Source organism: Corythoichthys intestinalis, chromosome 8 (genome assembly GCF_030265065.1).
Source record: "Corythoichthys intestinalis isolate RoL2023-P3 chromosome 8, ASM3026506v1, whole genome shotgun sequence".
Lineage (NCBI taxonomy): Eukaryota > Metazoa > Chordata > Actinopteri > Syngnathiformes > Syngnathidae > Corythoichthys > Corythoichthys intestinalis.
In genome coordinates this window covers 28,744,943-28,756,995 of record NC_080402.1, presented here as the reverse complement: position 1 = coordinate 28,756,995, position 12,053 = coordinate 28,744,943, and the positions used below count along the sequence as shown (strand labels likewise).

Sequence of the window (12,053 nt, the reverse complement as noted above, 5' to 3'; positions counted from 1 at the left end):
TGAGCACATAACACTATCTATTTATTGTATTTAGCCTTGAAGCCTAGGACCTAGGCTTTATGATTTAAGCAGCTAATGTATCTAAAACATCAATAACATCCCATAATAAGCTATTCAAATGGCAACAAGAGTCGAAAAGATAATGGACAGCATGCTAGTCAGTTAGCATGCTGTGTCCTTAATTCTCGCGCTAGCGTTTGACTGCAATGTACTGTATGTCTTTTGTGGCTTTTCGGTAACTTGAGGTGACAGCATGAGAGAGCATAATTAAAGACACGATTTTAACAAGATATTATCGCGTACTTGCCTTGTTTTGATCCAAAAACTCTGTGTAGCATGGATCACCGAGTGTCAAGACACAGCTGTGAATGTCCACAGTCGGACTTTGCAGGGATTTTACAGTGGGGCAAATAAGTATTTAGTCAACCACCAATTGTGCAAGTTCTCCTACTTGAAAAGATTAGAGAAGCCTGTAATTGTGAACATGGGTAAACCTCAACCATGAGAGACAGAATGTGGAAAAAAAAACAGAAAATTACATTGTTTGATTTTTAAAGAATTTATTTCCAAATTAGAGTGGAAAATAAATATTTGGTCACCTACAAACAAGCAAGATTACTGGCTGTCAAATAGGTCTAACTTTTAACACATTATCAGTATAAAAGACACCTGTCCACAATCTCAGTCAGTCACACTCCAAACTCCACTATGACCAAGACCAAAGAGCTGTCAAAGGACACCAGAGACTAAATTGTAGACCTGCACCAGGCTGGGAAGACTGAATCTGCAATAGGTAAACGCTTGGTGTAAAGAAATCAACTGTGGGAGCAATTATTAGAAAATGGAAGACATACAAGACCACTGATAATCTCCCTCGATCTAGGGCTCCATGCAAGATCTCACCCGGTGGCGTCAAAATAATAACAAGAACGGTGAGCAAAAATCCCAGAACCAACCTGGGGGACCTAGTGAATGACCTACAGAGAGCTGGGACCAGAGTAACAAAGGCTACTTACTATCAGTAACACAATGCACCGCCAGGGACTCAAATCCTGCACTGCTAGACGTGTCCCCCTGCTGAAGCCGGTACACGTCCAGGACCCTCTGCGGTTCGCTAGAGAGCATTTGGATGATCCAGAAGAGGACTGGGAGAATTTGTTATGGTCAGATGAAACCAAAATAGAAACGCAGGTTCTCGTGTTTGGAGGTGAAAGAATACTGAATTACATCCGAAGAACACCATACCCACTGTGAAGCATGGAGGTGGAAACATCATGCTTTGGGGCTGTTTTTCTGCAAAGGGACCAGGACGACTGATCTGTGTAAAGGAAAGAATGAATGGGGGAATGTATCGAGAGATTTTGCGTGAAAATCTCCTTCCATCAGCAAGGGCATTGAAGATGAGACGTGGCTGGGTCTTTCAGCATGACAATGATCCCAAACACACAGCCAGGGCAACAAAGGAGTGGCTTTGTAAGAAGCATTTCAAGGTCCTGGAGTGGCCTAGCCAGTCTCCAGATCTCAACGCCATTGAAAATCTGTGGAGGGAGTTGAAAGTCCGTGTTGCCCAACGACAGCCCCAAAACATCATTGCTCTAGAGGAGATCTGCATGGAGGAATGGGCCAAAATACCAGCAACAGTGTGTGAAAAGCTTGTGAAGAGTTACAGAAAACGTTTGGCCTCCGTTATTGCCAACAAAGGGTACATAACAAAGTATTGAGATGAACTTTTGGTATTGACCAAATACTTATTTTGCACCATGATTTGCAAATAAATTCTTTAAAAATCAAACAATGTGATTTTCTGTTTTTTTTTTCTTCCGCATTCTGTCTCTCATGGTTGAGGTTTACCCATATTGACAATTACAGGCCTCTCTAATATTTTCAAGTGGGAGAACTTAGTGGTTGACTAAATACTTATTTGCCTCACTGTATATGGGATGCAGAAGTCACAGACAAGGAGTGGTCGAGATTTTCTTTTTCAAATACCCTTTTTTTGACCCTTTAAAACTTTTTTTTCAATTTATCTTTGTTTGGATCGATTATCATCTAAAATATCGGGGGAAATGCGAGTGAAGTTTTCCATTCAAGACAAAAAAATAAAAATACACGTGCACTGCTGCCACACCAGTATTTTGTGCAGTAGTAACTGCCTCCACACTTCATACCTAAATTGTCAACTTTACCATATATTTAGTAATTTAGCTAGAAGTATGTGAGTTTATCTTTCAGGCCTAACCAATGTCTACAGGGAATAATTAAAAGGAAATCTTTTCAGTTGGGGAAAAAAGTTTTCCTTTTCTATTTCCTCCTACTCACCTTCAAGAGGGTCCCTGGTGAGCCCTAGCTGGCTGATAATATATCGAGGGATGTCCGCCTTCATCAACTGGCCTTCCTTGGCGTGGTCCTCCGCTGCCTCCAACAGATGGTAGAATTCCTCTGGATTAAACTCCTGTTACGTGAGCAGACAGAACAACAAGCTTTGAAATGTGGTTGAAGATATGGCGTTCATAAAACAGAAATAAAAGCAGATTGGATTCATTTGTCAAGTGTTAAAACTGCCTTGCTACCTTGAGCGTGTGCGTGTTGTAGCCCAAATAAATTCTTCTAACACATTTATACAGGTGCGAAAGGCACTGTTCACACATGGGGCCAGTTTAATATCCTCTAAAAGATTCTAGGAGAAAAATGCTAAAACTATCCGAAGATAACATTTGCAACTAAATACTAAAAGGCAGGAAAAACAATTTATAGTGATAGAGTGCACACCCTGTGTCAGGTTAACTTAAATAAAACGGGATATATGGATTTCAACTAAGCAAAGAACTAACTGCCTCACATGAATAACAATATGATACCATATGTACTGTTAATAATTGCCAAGTGTGCCTCTGTATGTTTGTTTTTGTCTGCAAAGACAAAATGTCTTTTTCAAAAACATCTTACAAATATATGGCGGCAAACACAGACCAGGCTGAAAAAGCTCTTTCTGCTCTTGCACCCCTCTTTAAAATAAACTGCTGTATTTTGAGCCAAAAGAACTGTTGTGTTTGATAGAACAAAATGTATATATCCTGCCATAGCAGATTCAGGGCGCAATAAGCCCCCGAACTATTTTTAATATGTCCGTTTTACCCCGGAAACCCCTGTTTACAGACGTCACGCAACTGTTTTTGTTTCAACCCAGCCATAAAACGAAGGTAATTAATTATATTTCTCATTCAAAATGTCCGTCATTTTTAGCTTAGAATCATTAATTGATGTCTAATATTTTGTTTATAAAAAAAAAAAAGACTTTAAAAAATTACACACTCGCATATTTTAAACTTTTAAACAAATGACATCACAATGAAAAAAATGGTGTCTGTAAAAAAGTCACAGATCAACCAAATCAAATCAACCAAATCAACCTCATAACTATCGCTTAATTGTATTATTATTATTGTTTTTTTGTTACTGTCGTATTTTTCCGATATGTTAGGTCATAAATGATCAATCCAAACACAGAAAACTTGAAAAAAAAAAAAGTTTAAATGGGTAAATATATGAAAAAGAAAATCACGACCAGTCATTGATGTATGCGATTTCTGCATCGCGACCCTTGTTATATTACCATGTTTCACCCATAAAATCCCAAAAAATCCAGCTGTGACCATTCACAGCTGTGTCTTGACACTTGGTGATACATGCTTTATGGAGTTTTTGGATCGAAACAAGGTATGTATGCGATAATATCTTGTTAAAGTCATGGCGTCTGTAATTCTGCTCTTGCATGCTCTCACCTCCAGATAGGGTTTTGCTGTTTAAATCTATTTTATTATTTTTTTTAAATGCCCTCCTGTTCAATTTTTTTCCTCCCCCAGAAATTTGAGATTTTAAGCTTTCCCATGATGTATCACACACGCATATCGGACAATTTTGAAATTTGGCCAAATTCGGGGTCTCAGAGCGGAACTTCAAGTCATCTGAGTGTTTTCGGCCATACAGAAATGTGTGCTATGTACCTATATCTGTTAGAATCGTTGTGCACACAGTTAACATTTATGCTTTCCTTATTATAGTTATGTCATGTCTCGCAATTCATGTTATTTTTTTGTGTTTGTTTGTGCAGGATTTCCTGCTTTTATTTTGGTAGTGGCGTTCTGCCTTGTTCCAACTTTACTTCTGGCTCTTCCCAATCAGGCTGATCGTATCCACCCGTGGTACTTTAGATATACAGTATAGGCAGCATGTAACCTTGCCCTGTGTCGGTTCGTCCTGTATCCTGCCATGTTCCATGTTACCAGCTCATGTAAGCCTTTTTTTGACTAACATTTTTGTTTGGATCAAATGCCTTTTTGTTACTTTGTTGACTTTGCTCAGTTTTTTGGGATCCAGCAAGTGCTGTGATTTTTCGTAGTCTCTTTTTGAACTCCTATGGACTGAAAAATAAACCTTTTTGTTTAAACGGAACATTTGAGCATTTGGGTCCTTAGTGAATCCTTGTCAAGTTAGTCATCAGATAGGATAACTTCTGTCTAGTACATGTAGTCTATGTATTCTATTCTATGTTCGATGTTGCTTTCCTGTCCCCCCCTCCCGAATTAAGAAGGTTGCCATTACAGCATCAGACTCATTGCGAAGCATCTACTTAGTGGATAACAGTACATTGTGTTGTACATTGTTGTGCCCAGTAAGTTTACAGTATGTGTTGTTATTTAATGCAATGAGACAAAAAAAAAAAAAAAAAATCCAATAGTGCTACAAAAAAACTTTAGTCACTCTTAACAAAAAAAAAAAAAAACACCAGCAGAAGAGTGTTATACATCTACAAACTTTAAATTACTTTTATAAAAGCATCCCTTTTTCCTGTTTTGACGTCCTGTGGGATCAGCAAGTGATTTGGATTAGAAGGCAGGGTTTGGGGGTTTCTGGGATCATTTCCTCCTGTCTTCTCTGCTGTGTATTTGGCGCCCCCACACCTGCCCCCTCTTGACCAAAAAGAAAAGAATGAACAGAGGAGGTGGATTAACCTCCCTCTCTCATTGCATGCTGTCCTCCTGGGTCATATTTTTTCAGTCACCAGCTAGCCTCCTGGCTGGATGACATTTCCACCATAGTGGATTTCAGCCCTGACTTAAATGCTAAAGGAACATTTCAGGAGAGTGTGAGTGAGTGAGAGAAACTAAAGGGCCATGACGATGAAAAAAAACCCATTCGCATATTGTCTGACCCTATCGACCCTTTCCCCACGGTTGTCCTGGTAACGGCATGATAAGCCAAAAGTAGGTGTAGAGGCGCTTAGTGACAAACGTGCAAGGCCATCCGTCAAGTTAAGAGTTGCGTGTATTCATATACTCATTGAAACATGTCAAGGTCTTGACTTTTGATATGCCTTTTTTTTGATATACTACGAGGAAATGAGCAGTGTCAGAATGTATTAAAGCTGCCTCGTAAAAAGCATCTTGCAGCTGTAAAGTACACACCTTCATGCAGGGATGGGATATACAGTATCCCTTTATAGGGCACTCGTTTAAATCATTGGTTGCCACTTATGGCACTAGACGTTCATTCCATTTTGACTGGAAGAGGCTGGCAGCGAATGATGGTTGCCAACCCTCCCAGTCAAAATGGACTAGATGTCTAGTCCAGTCACTGGCAATGAAATCATCTTCTTGGTTGTTTCTCAAATAGATATGTAATCCTTCGCTACTTTGCGCTTCAAACTTCGCGCCCTCAGTCCATTGCTGATTTTTTTTCCACTTAAAAGAATGAACAAATAATACAAAAATAATCAAATTAATACAGATGAGCCATCCTGATCACGTAGTCTCACTCTCCCTCCTGCTTCTCTTTGTTGGTCAGGCCGTGCACTGGAGTTGCTTATCAAAGTTAACGATGATTGACAGACGTCGAATGTTTGATCTTGCCACAGATGCTTGGAAGCCGAAGCTTCAAAGCGTCGCATGCGTCAATCATCATTTAACTTGTTAAACAGTTGTTGTGGCAACTCATTGTGTGTAAGCGAGCAGCTTGAGTGGATTTGAGTGGACTCACTAAATGAAGCATTTAATAAAGACAAGCATTTTTCTAATTTATTCTTTTTTAAAAATAATTCGGTGGGACAGTAACATGTTTAAAACCTATAATAATTATTACATTTGAACTGCTTTAAAAACATTTATTAATAAACTTTTTTTTTTTTAATTATTATTATACTTCGGGGAAACGTTTTTTTTATTATTATTATACTTTGGGGAAAAAAGTGCAGAATCATGTCTTATATGTATCTCTTTCCAATGTCCAAAGCTAAATCTGAATAAATACATTGAACACACACACAAAAAAATGATCTTTATTTTTTTTATGGTTGCGGTTTTTCACTTATCGCGGCGGGTTCTGGTCCCTGTTAACCGCTAAAGACGAGAGATCACTGTAGTCGGTAAGATCTGAAATACTGGCATTTGGCTAAAATAGTGCTGACAACAGGTCTTTTTCTTCTTTCCGGGAAATACCGTATTTTTCGGACTATAAGTCGCAGTTTTTTTTTTCATAGTTTGGCTGGTGGTGCGACTTATACTCAGGAGCGACTTATGAGTGAAATTATTAACACATTATTATATCATTTCATATGTTATTTTGGTGTTTTGGAGTGACACTGATGGCTTGGTAAACTTGTTAGCATATCCTTTATGCTATAGTTATCTGAATAACTCTTAATAGCTATGTTATGTTAACATACCGGCCACGTTCGCGTTCTACCTTTGGCAATGTGTGTTTAATTGTATCATTGACTTTTTAATATTGTAATGCATGCTTTTAGTTTGTGGTGCTTTCACGCCCAAGTGGGGGCTCACTCGCACTTGTTTACGCGAAGAAGAGCACTCAGACGCCAGAAGAACACTGACAGCTACGCAACTCTGAGCGAGTGGGCGAGTTAGCGAGAGAGAGAAAAACACGGCTGCGAACCTACACATTGTTTATGCTTGTAAAATATCTCTACAGAGGCAACACCTGTGTGTATCATCTTTTCTGTTGTTGTAGTGTGTTTTCCACCTGCGATCGGACACTTTGAGCCAGTTGTGTGGTTGCTTGAACGATGTGCTAATGCTAGCGAACGCATGCTAACCGTTTGTGTCATTGCTATAATAGCAGCTAATTATTATTTATTTACGTTAATGCGAACCTTTTTGGTATCGAGGACGAAATTGATTTGTATTATTTCTATTTTTAGTTTCACTCTTCAAATGATGGGGTCATAACGACAGCCAAAATAAAGTAAGCTAATTATACGGACGTCCAGCATCGTCATTTGGGAGTTTAGCTCGCTGTATAGCCAGGACCGTGCCGTAGTGTCCTGGTGAGGACAGTACATTCACATTTCGTTGTTCATGCATTATGTAACATTATCATACTGTACACTTATTCAGCACATTGTTATTTATTGTATTTTTATTTGAAATTGCCTTTCAAGATGACATATCTGTTCTATGTGTTAGATTTTATCAAGTAAATTTCCCCCACAAATGCGACTTATACTCCGTTGCGACTTATATGTTTTTTCCTCTTCGTTGGGCATTTTATGGCTGGTGCGACTTATACTCAGGTGCGACTTATAGTCCGAAAAATACGGTAATGGCCTTTATTTATTTTTTTTCTTCACCACCAAACATCAGAAAAATGAAATTCCATGTCTTTTCCTCTGGAACTCGCCATTGACACCTTGTGGTGTATTTAAATCACTACCTTACATTGTTAGAGTGACTGTGAAGTACGGAGCGTGGCCCTATGACGTCACAACGCTGCAACGTCAACAACAATAGCGAGCTACTAGTTTATTTTTTTTATTTAAAATTTTACAAAATTGATTAAAACGAAAACATTAAGAGGAGTTTTAATATAAAAATATTATTACTCGTACTAACATTTATCTTTTAAGAACTCCATGTCTTTTTACCCCTGGATCCCTTTACACTGCAATGAATTTGACAAACCTGGTTTATTGTACTTTGTATTATTATGTAATGTGCTTATTAGTTCAAGAGTGATTTGGGCTTTTGTTAAGCCGTTATAGGGTATAGACTGGTAATTTATAAAGAAACTCTCCCAGTCAAATAGTACATCTAGCGCTGTCAATGGAAGCCAATAAGTTGAATGACTGTCCTATAAAGGGTTAGGTAGCACCTTTATACAGTTTCTAGGTGAGAAAGACGAAGTATATTGATTTTGTTAGGTCTATAAATAAAACCCATTCTAGTGGCTTCCTGTTGTGATTGGCCGATTTTCATTACATCTCCCTCTTCCAATTGATTACTGATTGAAGCATGCTCTGTAACTTGAAAAAAAAAGTCTTACCAAGCACTCCAGCAGTCTGGCTGGCCGAGAAATGATGATAAAGAGTTTTTTGACCAGCTCGATGACGAAGGTGAGCTCCGAACTTTCCGAGCGCTCGTATGCCTGAAGGCAAATTGAGATGAATGGCGAGTCCGTCAGTGTGGGCCGTGTAGCCGAGGGGAAAACGTGAGGCTTTGATACCCACGTCGTGCAGTAGTTTCTCTAAGTTTTCCTGGAGTTCGCAGAAATAAACACTGGTAATGAGACCCTCTCGCGATTTGGTCAGACAGTCCCGGGAGAGCTCGGCTATCTGGTGATGGATGAAGCTGAGGACGCCATCAGCCAGAGGCAGAACGCTCTCTGGGGAGTAGTTGTGGATGAACTCTGCCAGCCTCTCTTCCATCTGAGCTGTGGCCTGATCGAGGACAACACACAGATTATTCATTTTATATTGTCTAATTGGATTGATAATGGTACATTTAAAAAAGTAAACATAATAAGCAGTCGCCGGGTGATTTGATGAGTTTTTAACAGGTTTCATTCAACTAACTTTTTACAAATTCCTAGGTACTGATTATTATGGAAAGCTAAAAACTTGATAAAACTTGAAATACATTTGCAAGTACTGGTTTCTAATACCTTACGCTAATTTCCAGTAGCTCCATTTGTATTTTTATTCATCATGTTTGCAATAAGCTGGGTAACTTTCGTTAGACAACATCATACAGAATATGGTTTATCTGTTATAGTGTTAAAATATAATTTTTTTTATCATTCTTTTTTATATGCATCAGTTGTACATCTAACTTGAAGGCAAGTGGATGGGACAAAAAGCTCATAGCAAGCGCACCTTGTGTTTTACTTATAGTAATTGTAATAGCAAGACAGTGAAAACAGGCACTAAGAAATCATTTTAAAAGTATGTTTTCATACGTTTTAAGGGACTTTTAGTGAGTTGAAATACAAAACAAGCAGGCTCTCAGATGGAGGTGCGCAGCTCGCATCCAGCCCGTCGTCTGCCTGAGGCACGCTACTTTCAGCGGGGGCTCGAGGCTAACTGACGGCTACGGCCGGCCGGACGAGTGGTGGGCATGATTTTTGCTTGTTCAAGCTTTTCAGAAATACGGTATTGGTGTAGCCACTTGTCACTCAAACATGTCTGACCAATTGCAGAATGCAACATTTGTCTAAAAAAAAATATTGTCTCAAAAAAATAAAAGTGCCTTCAAAACTTTTTCCACTTCAAATAAAATAGTGCATTCAAACCTTTTTGCACGTCAAACAAAAAAAGACAGTTCCATAAATAAATAATAAATAAATATATATATATATATTTTTTTTTTATTAGGGGAGGGCAATTTTATTTTTGCAAATATTTTTTTTTCTTTACTTGAAAATATTTTTTTTGGATTGAAGCAACTTTTTAAGGGATTGAATCATTTAGACACGAATGTCCTATCCATAATGTGGTCCAAACACAAAAAGGATTGCTTCAATCTAACATTTTGAATGAAAAATAAAGTGTTCAAATGCAAATTTTTGAGTCAAAAACTTTTTTTCTATGAATGAATTTTTTATTTTTATTTTTATTTTTTAATTAAAGTGATTTTTCTTTTGGAAGTATATATAGTTTTTCTTTTAAGCGTCTTATTTTTTTATTAATAAATGAAGACACAAATCTCCTAGCCTAATCGTAGCTCAAACGCAAAACAACATTACTTCAATCAAAAAAGTTGTTTCAATCAAAAAAACAAACAAACAAAAAAAAAAAAAAAAAAAAAAAAAAAATTCACATGCATTTTTTGAGTCTCAAATTTATTTTTGCATTCACATTTTTTTGGGGATTGAAGTGACTTTTTTTAATTGAAAATATATATTTTGATTGAAGCAACTTTTTTCATTGAATAATAAAGAGACAAATCTACCTCTATAGAATACATGGTGGAAAGGCATTGCTTCAAGATCAAAAAACACATAATGTAATCGAAATGAGTTCATGAAAGCTTTTATCAGCATTAACTAAGACAGGAGCTTTAGAAATAATTTAATTGCCATGTCATTCATAACTTTTAAGAATCCACACACTGGTTTGCTATTTTTTAAAAGAGGCTTTAAGAGTGGAAAAAGTGAATTCTGCCTAGTGTGTCTCAGCCTCTCTAATCCTGTGATGTCTTGGACGTGAAGACAGACACAGACCATTAATTATGATGAGCCCTGACAGTGTATCAGCAGATTTACATAAACAATGGAGTGAAGCTGTGAGGCCTTGTCATTTGTGCCATTGGGGCTGACAGCAGGTATTGTATCTAACAACCTAAACACCAGGCGATTAGCAGTTTAACTTGTTTTTGGACATGTTTTGCACATTTTGAGGGGGATCTAATGTATCTGATTATGAATCTGTTGTTCATGAATGTGTGGTTGAACAATAAGATTAGGCAACATTAAAACATTCAAACAGAGCTTATATTGAAATCCTTCATAAGGTTTTTTGAAAATTTTATGCTCACATAAATGATACTGACATTAATTTCACGATGCTAAGTGAAATTTGCTATAAAGTGCGAGCACAAATGTAGACTAAATGTTAAATCAAATAGTTTGATACAATCATGTTTTAAAAACTTCAGTCTTAGGTCACAAAATTCACAATGCACTGGAGGAAAATAAATCAATTAGCCTGCTTGGCTTGTTTTCTTGCATCGGGAAAATTGTTATCAATACCAAACAAATGGTAATAATTTTAAGCAATATTAAGAAATTCAAGAAGGTAAAGTATTAGGCCTATGTGCACAGGTAGGCCAAAGTGCTAGCTGGATAGTAGCAAAGGCACCCAGAATAGCCATTGCCTACTATGACAGGTTTATCTGTAAAAACTGAGTGATTGAACTCAATTTTAAGTTCACAGTTTTTATTGTTTGCTTGTAAAGCCATTTACACTTCTGTTCCCTCTTCAGATTTGATTTGTTTTCTGCAGCTACACCCCTCAGGACATCAAAATGACACAGTGAATTTGTTTGTCCACAAACAGGAACTAAGGAATTTTTAGATCCAGAATATTGATTTGTGTTCAACGGCAGTCAGGCTTTGCCAATTTACAGTATATTATGGTATACAGTGAAGAAAATAAGTATTTGAACACCCTGCTATTTTGCAAGTTCTCCCACTTAGAAATTATGGAGGAGTCTGAAATTCTCATCGTAGGTGCTGGTCCACTGTGAGAGAGATCATCTAAAAAGAAAAATCCACAATTCAAATTGTGTGATTTTTTAACAATTTATATGTGTGATACAACTGCAAATAAGTATTTGAACACCTGTCTATCAGCTAGAATTCTGACCCTGAAAGAACTGTTAGTCAGCCTATTAAAAGTCCACCTCCACTCCGTGTATTAGCCTGAATCAGATGCATTTGTTTGAGGTCGATAGCAGCATAAACACACCCGTCCACCTCATACAATCAGTAAGACTAAAACTTGTAACATGGTCAAGACCTCACAAGGCTGGAAAGGGCTACGGAGCAGTTGCTAAGCAGCTTGGTGAAAAAAGGTCAACTGTTGGAGCAAGCATTAGAAAATAGAAAAAGCTAAACATGACGATCAATCTCAATCGGAGTGGAGCCCCATGTAAGATATCACCTCGTGAGGTCTCAGTGATCCTAAGAAAGGTGAGGGATCAGCACAGAACTATACGACAGGAGTTGGTCAATGACCTGAAAAGAGCTGGGACCACTGTTTCCAA

General features: G+C 37.7%; 1 protein-coding gene across 6 annotated transcripts in view; it reads right to left on the bottom strand.

Moving 5' to 3' along the window:
• mast1a (microtubule associated serine/threonine kinase 1a) overlaps positions 1–12,053 on the bottom strand; it is a 178,629-nt gene that overhangs the window by 38,928 nt on the left and 127,648 nt on the right. For all 6 annotated transcript variants that reach the window (XM_057843678.1, XM_057843676.1, XM_057843679.1 and 3 more), the window contains 3 exons: positions 8,519–8,728; positions 8,335–8,436; positions 2,320–2,452 (listed from right to left, as the gene is read on the bottom strand). In XM_057843678.1, the coding sequence (XP_057699661.1) occupies positions 2,320–2,452; positions 8,335–8,436; positions 8,519–8,728 (445 nt within the window). The remainder of the gene's footprint in view (positions 1–2,319; positions 2,453–8,334; positions 8,437–8,518; positions 8,729–12,053) is intronic.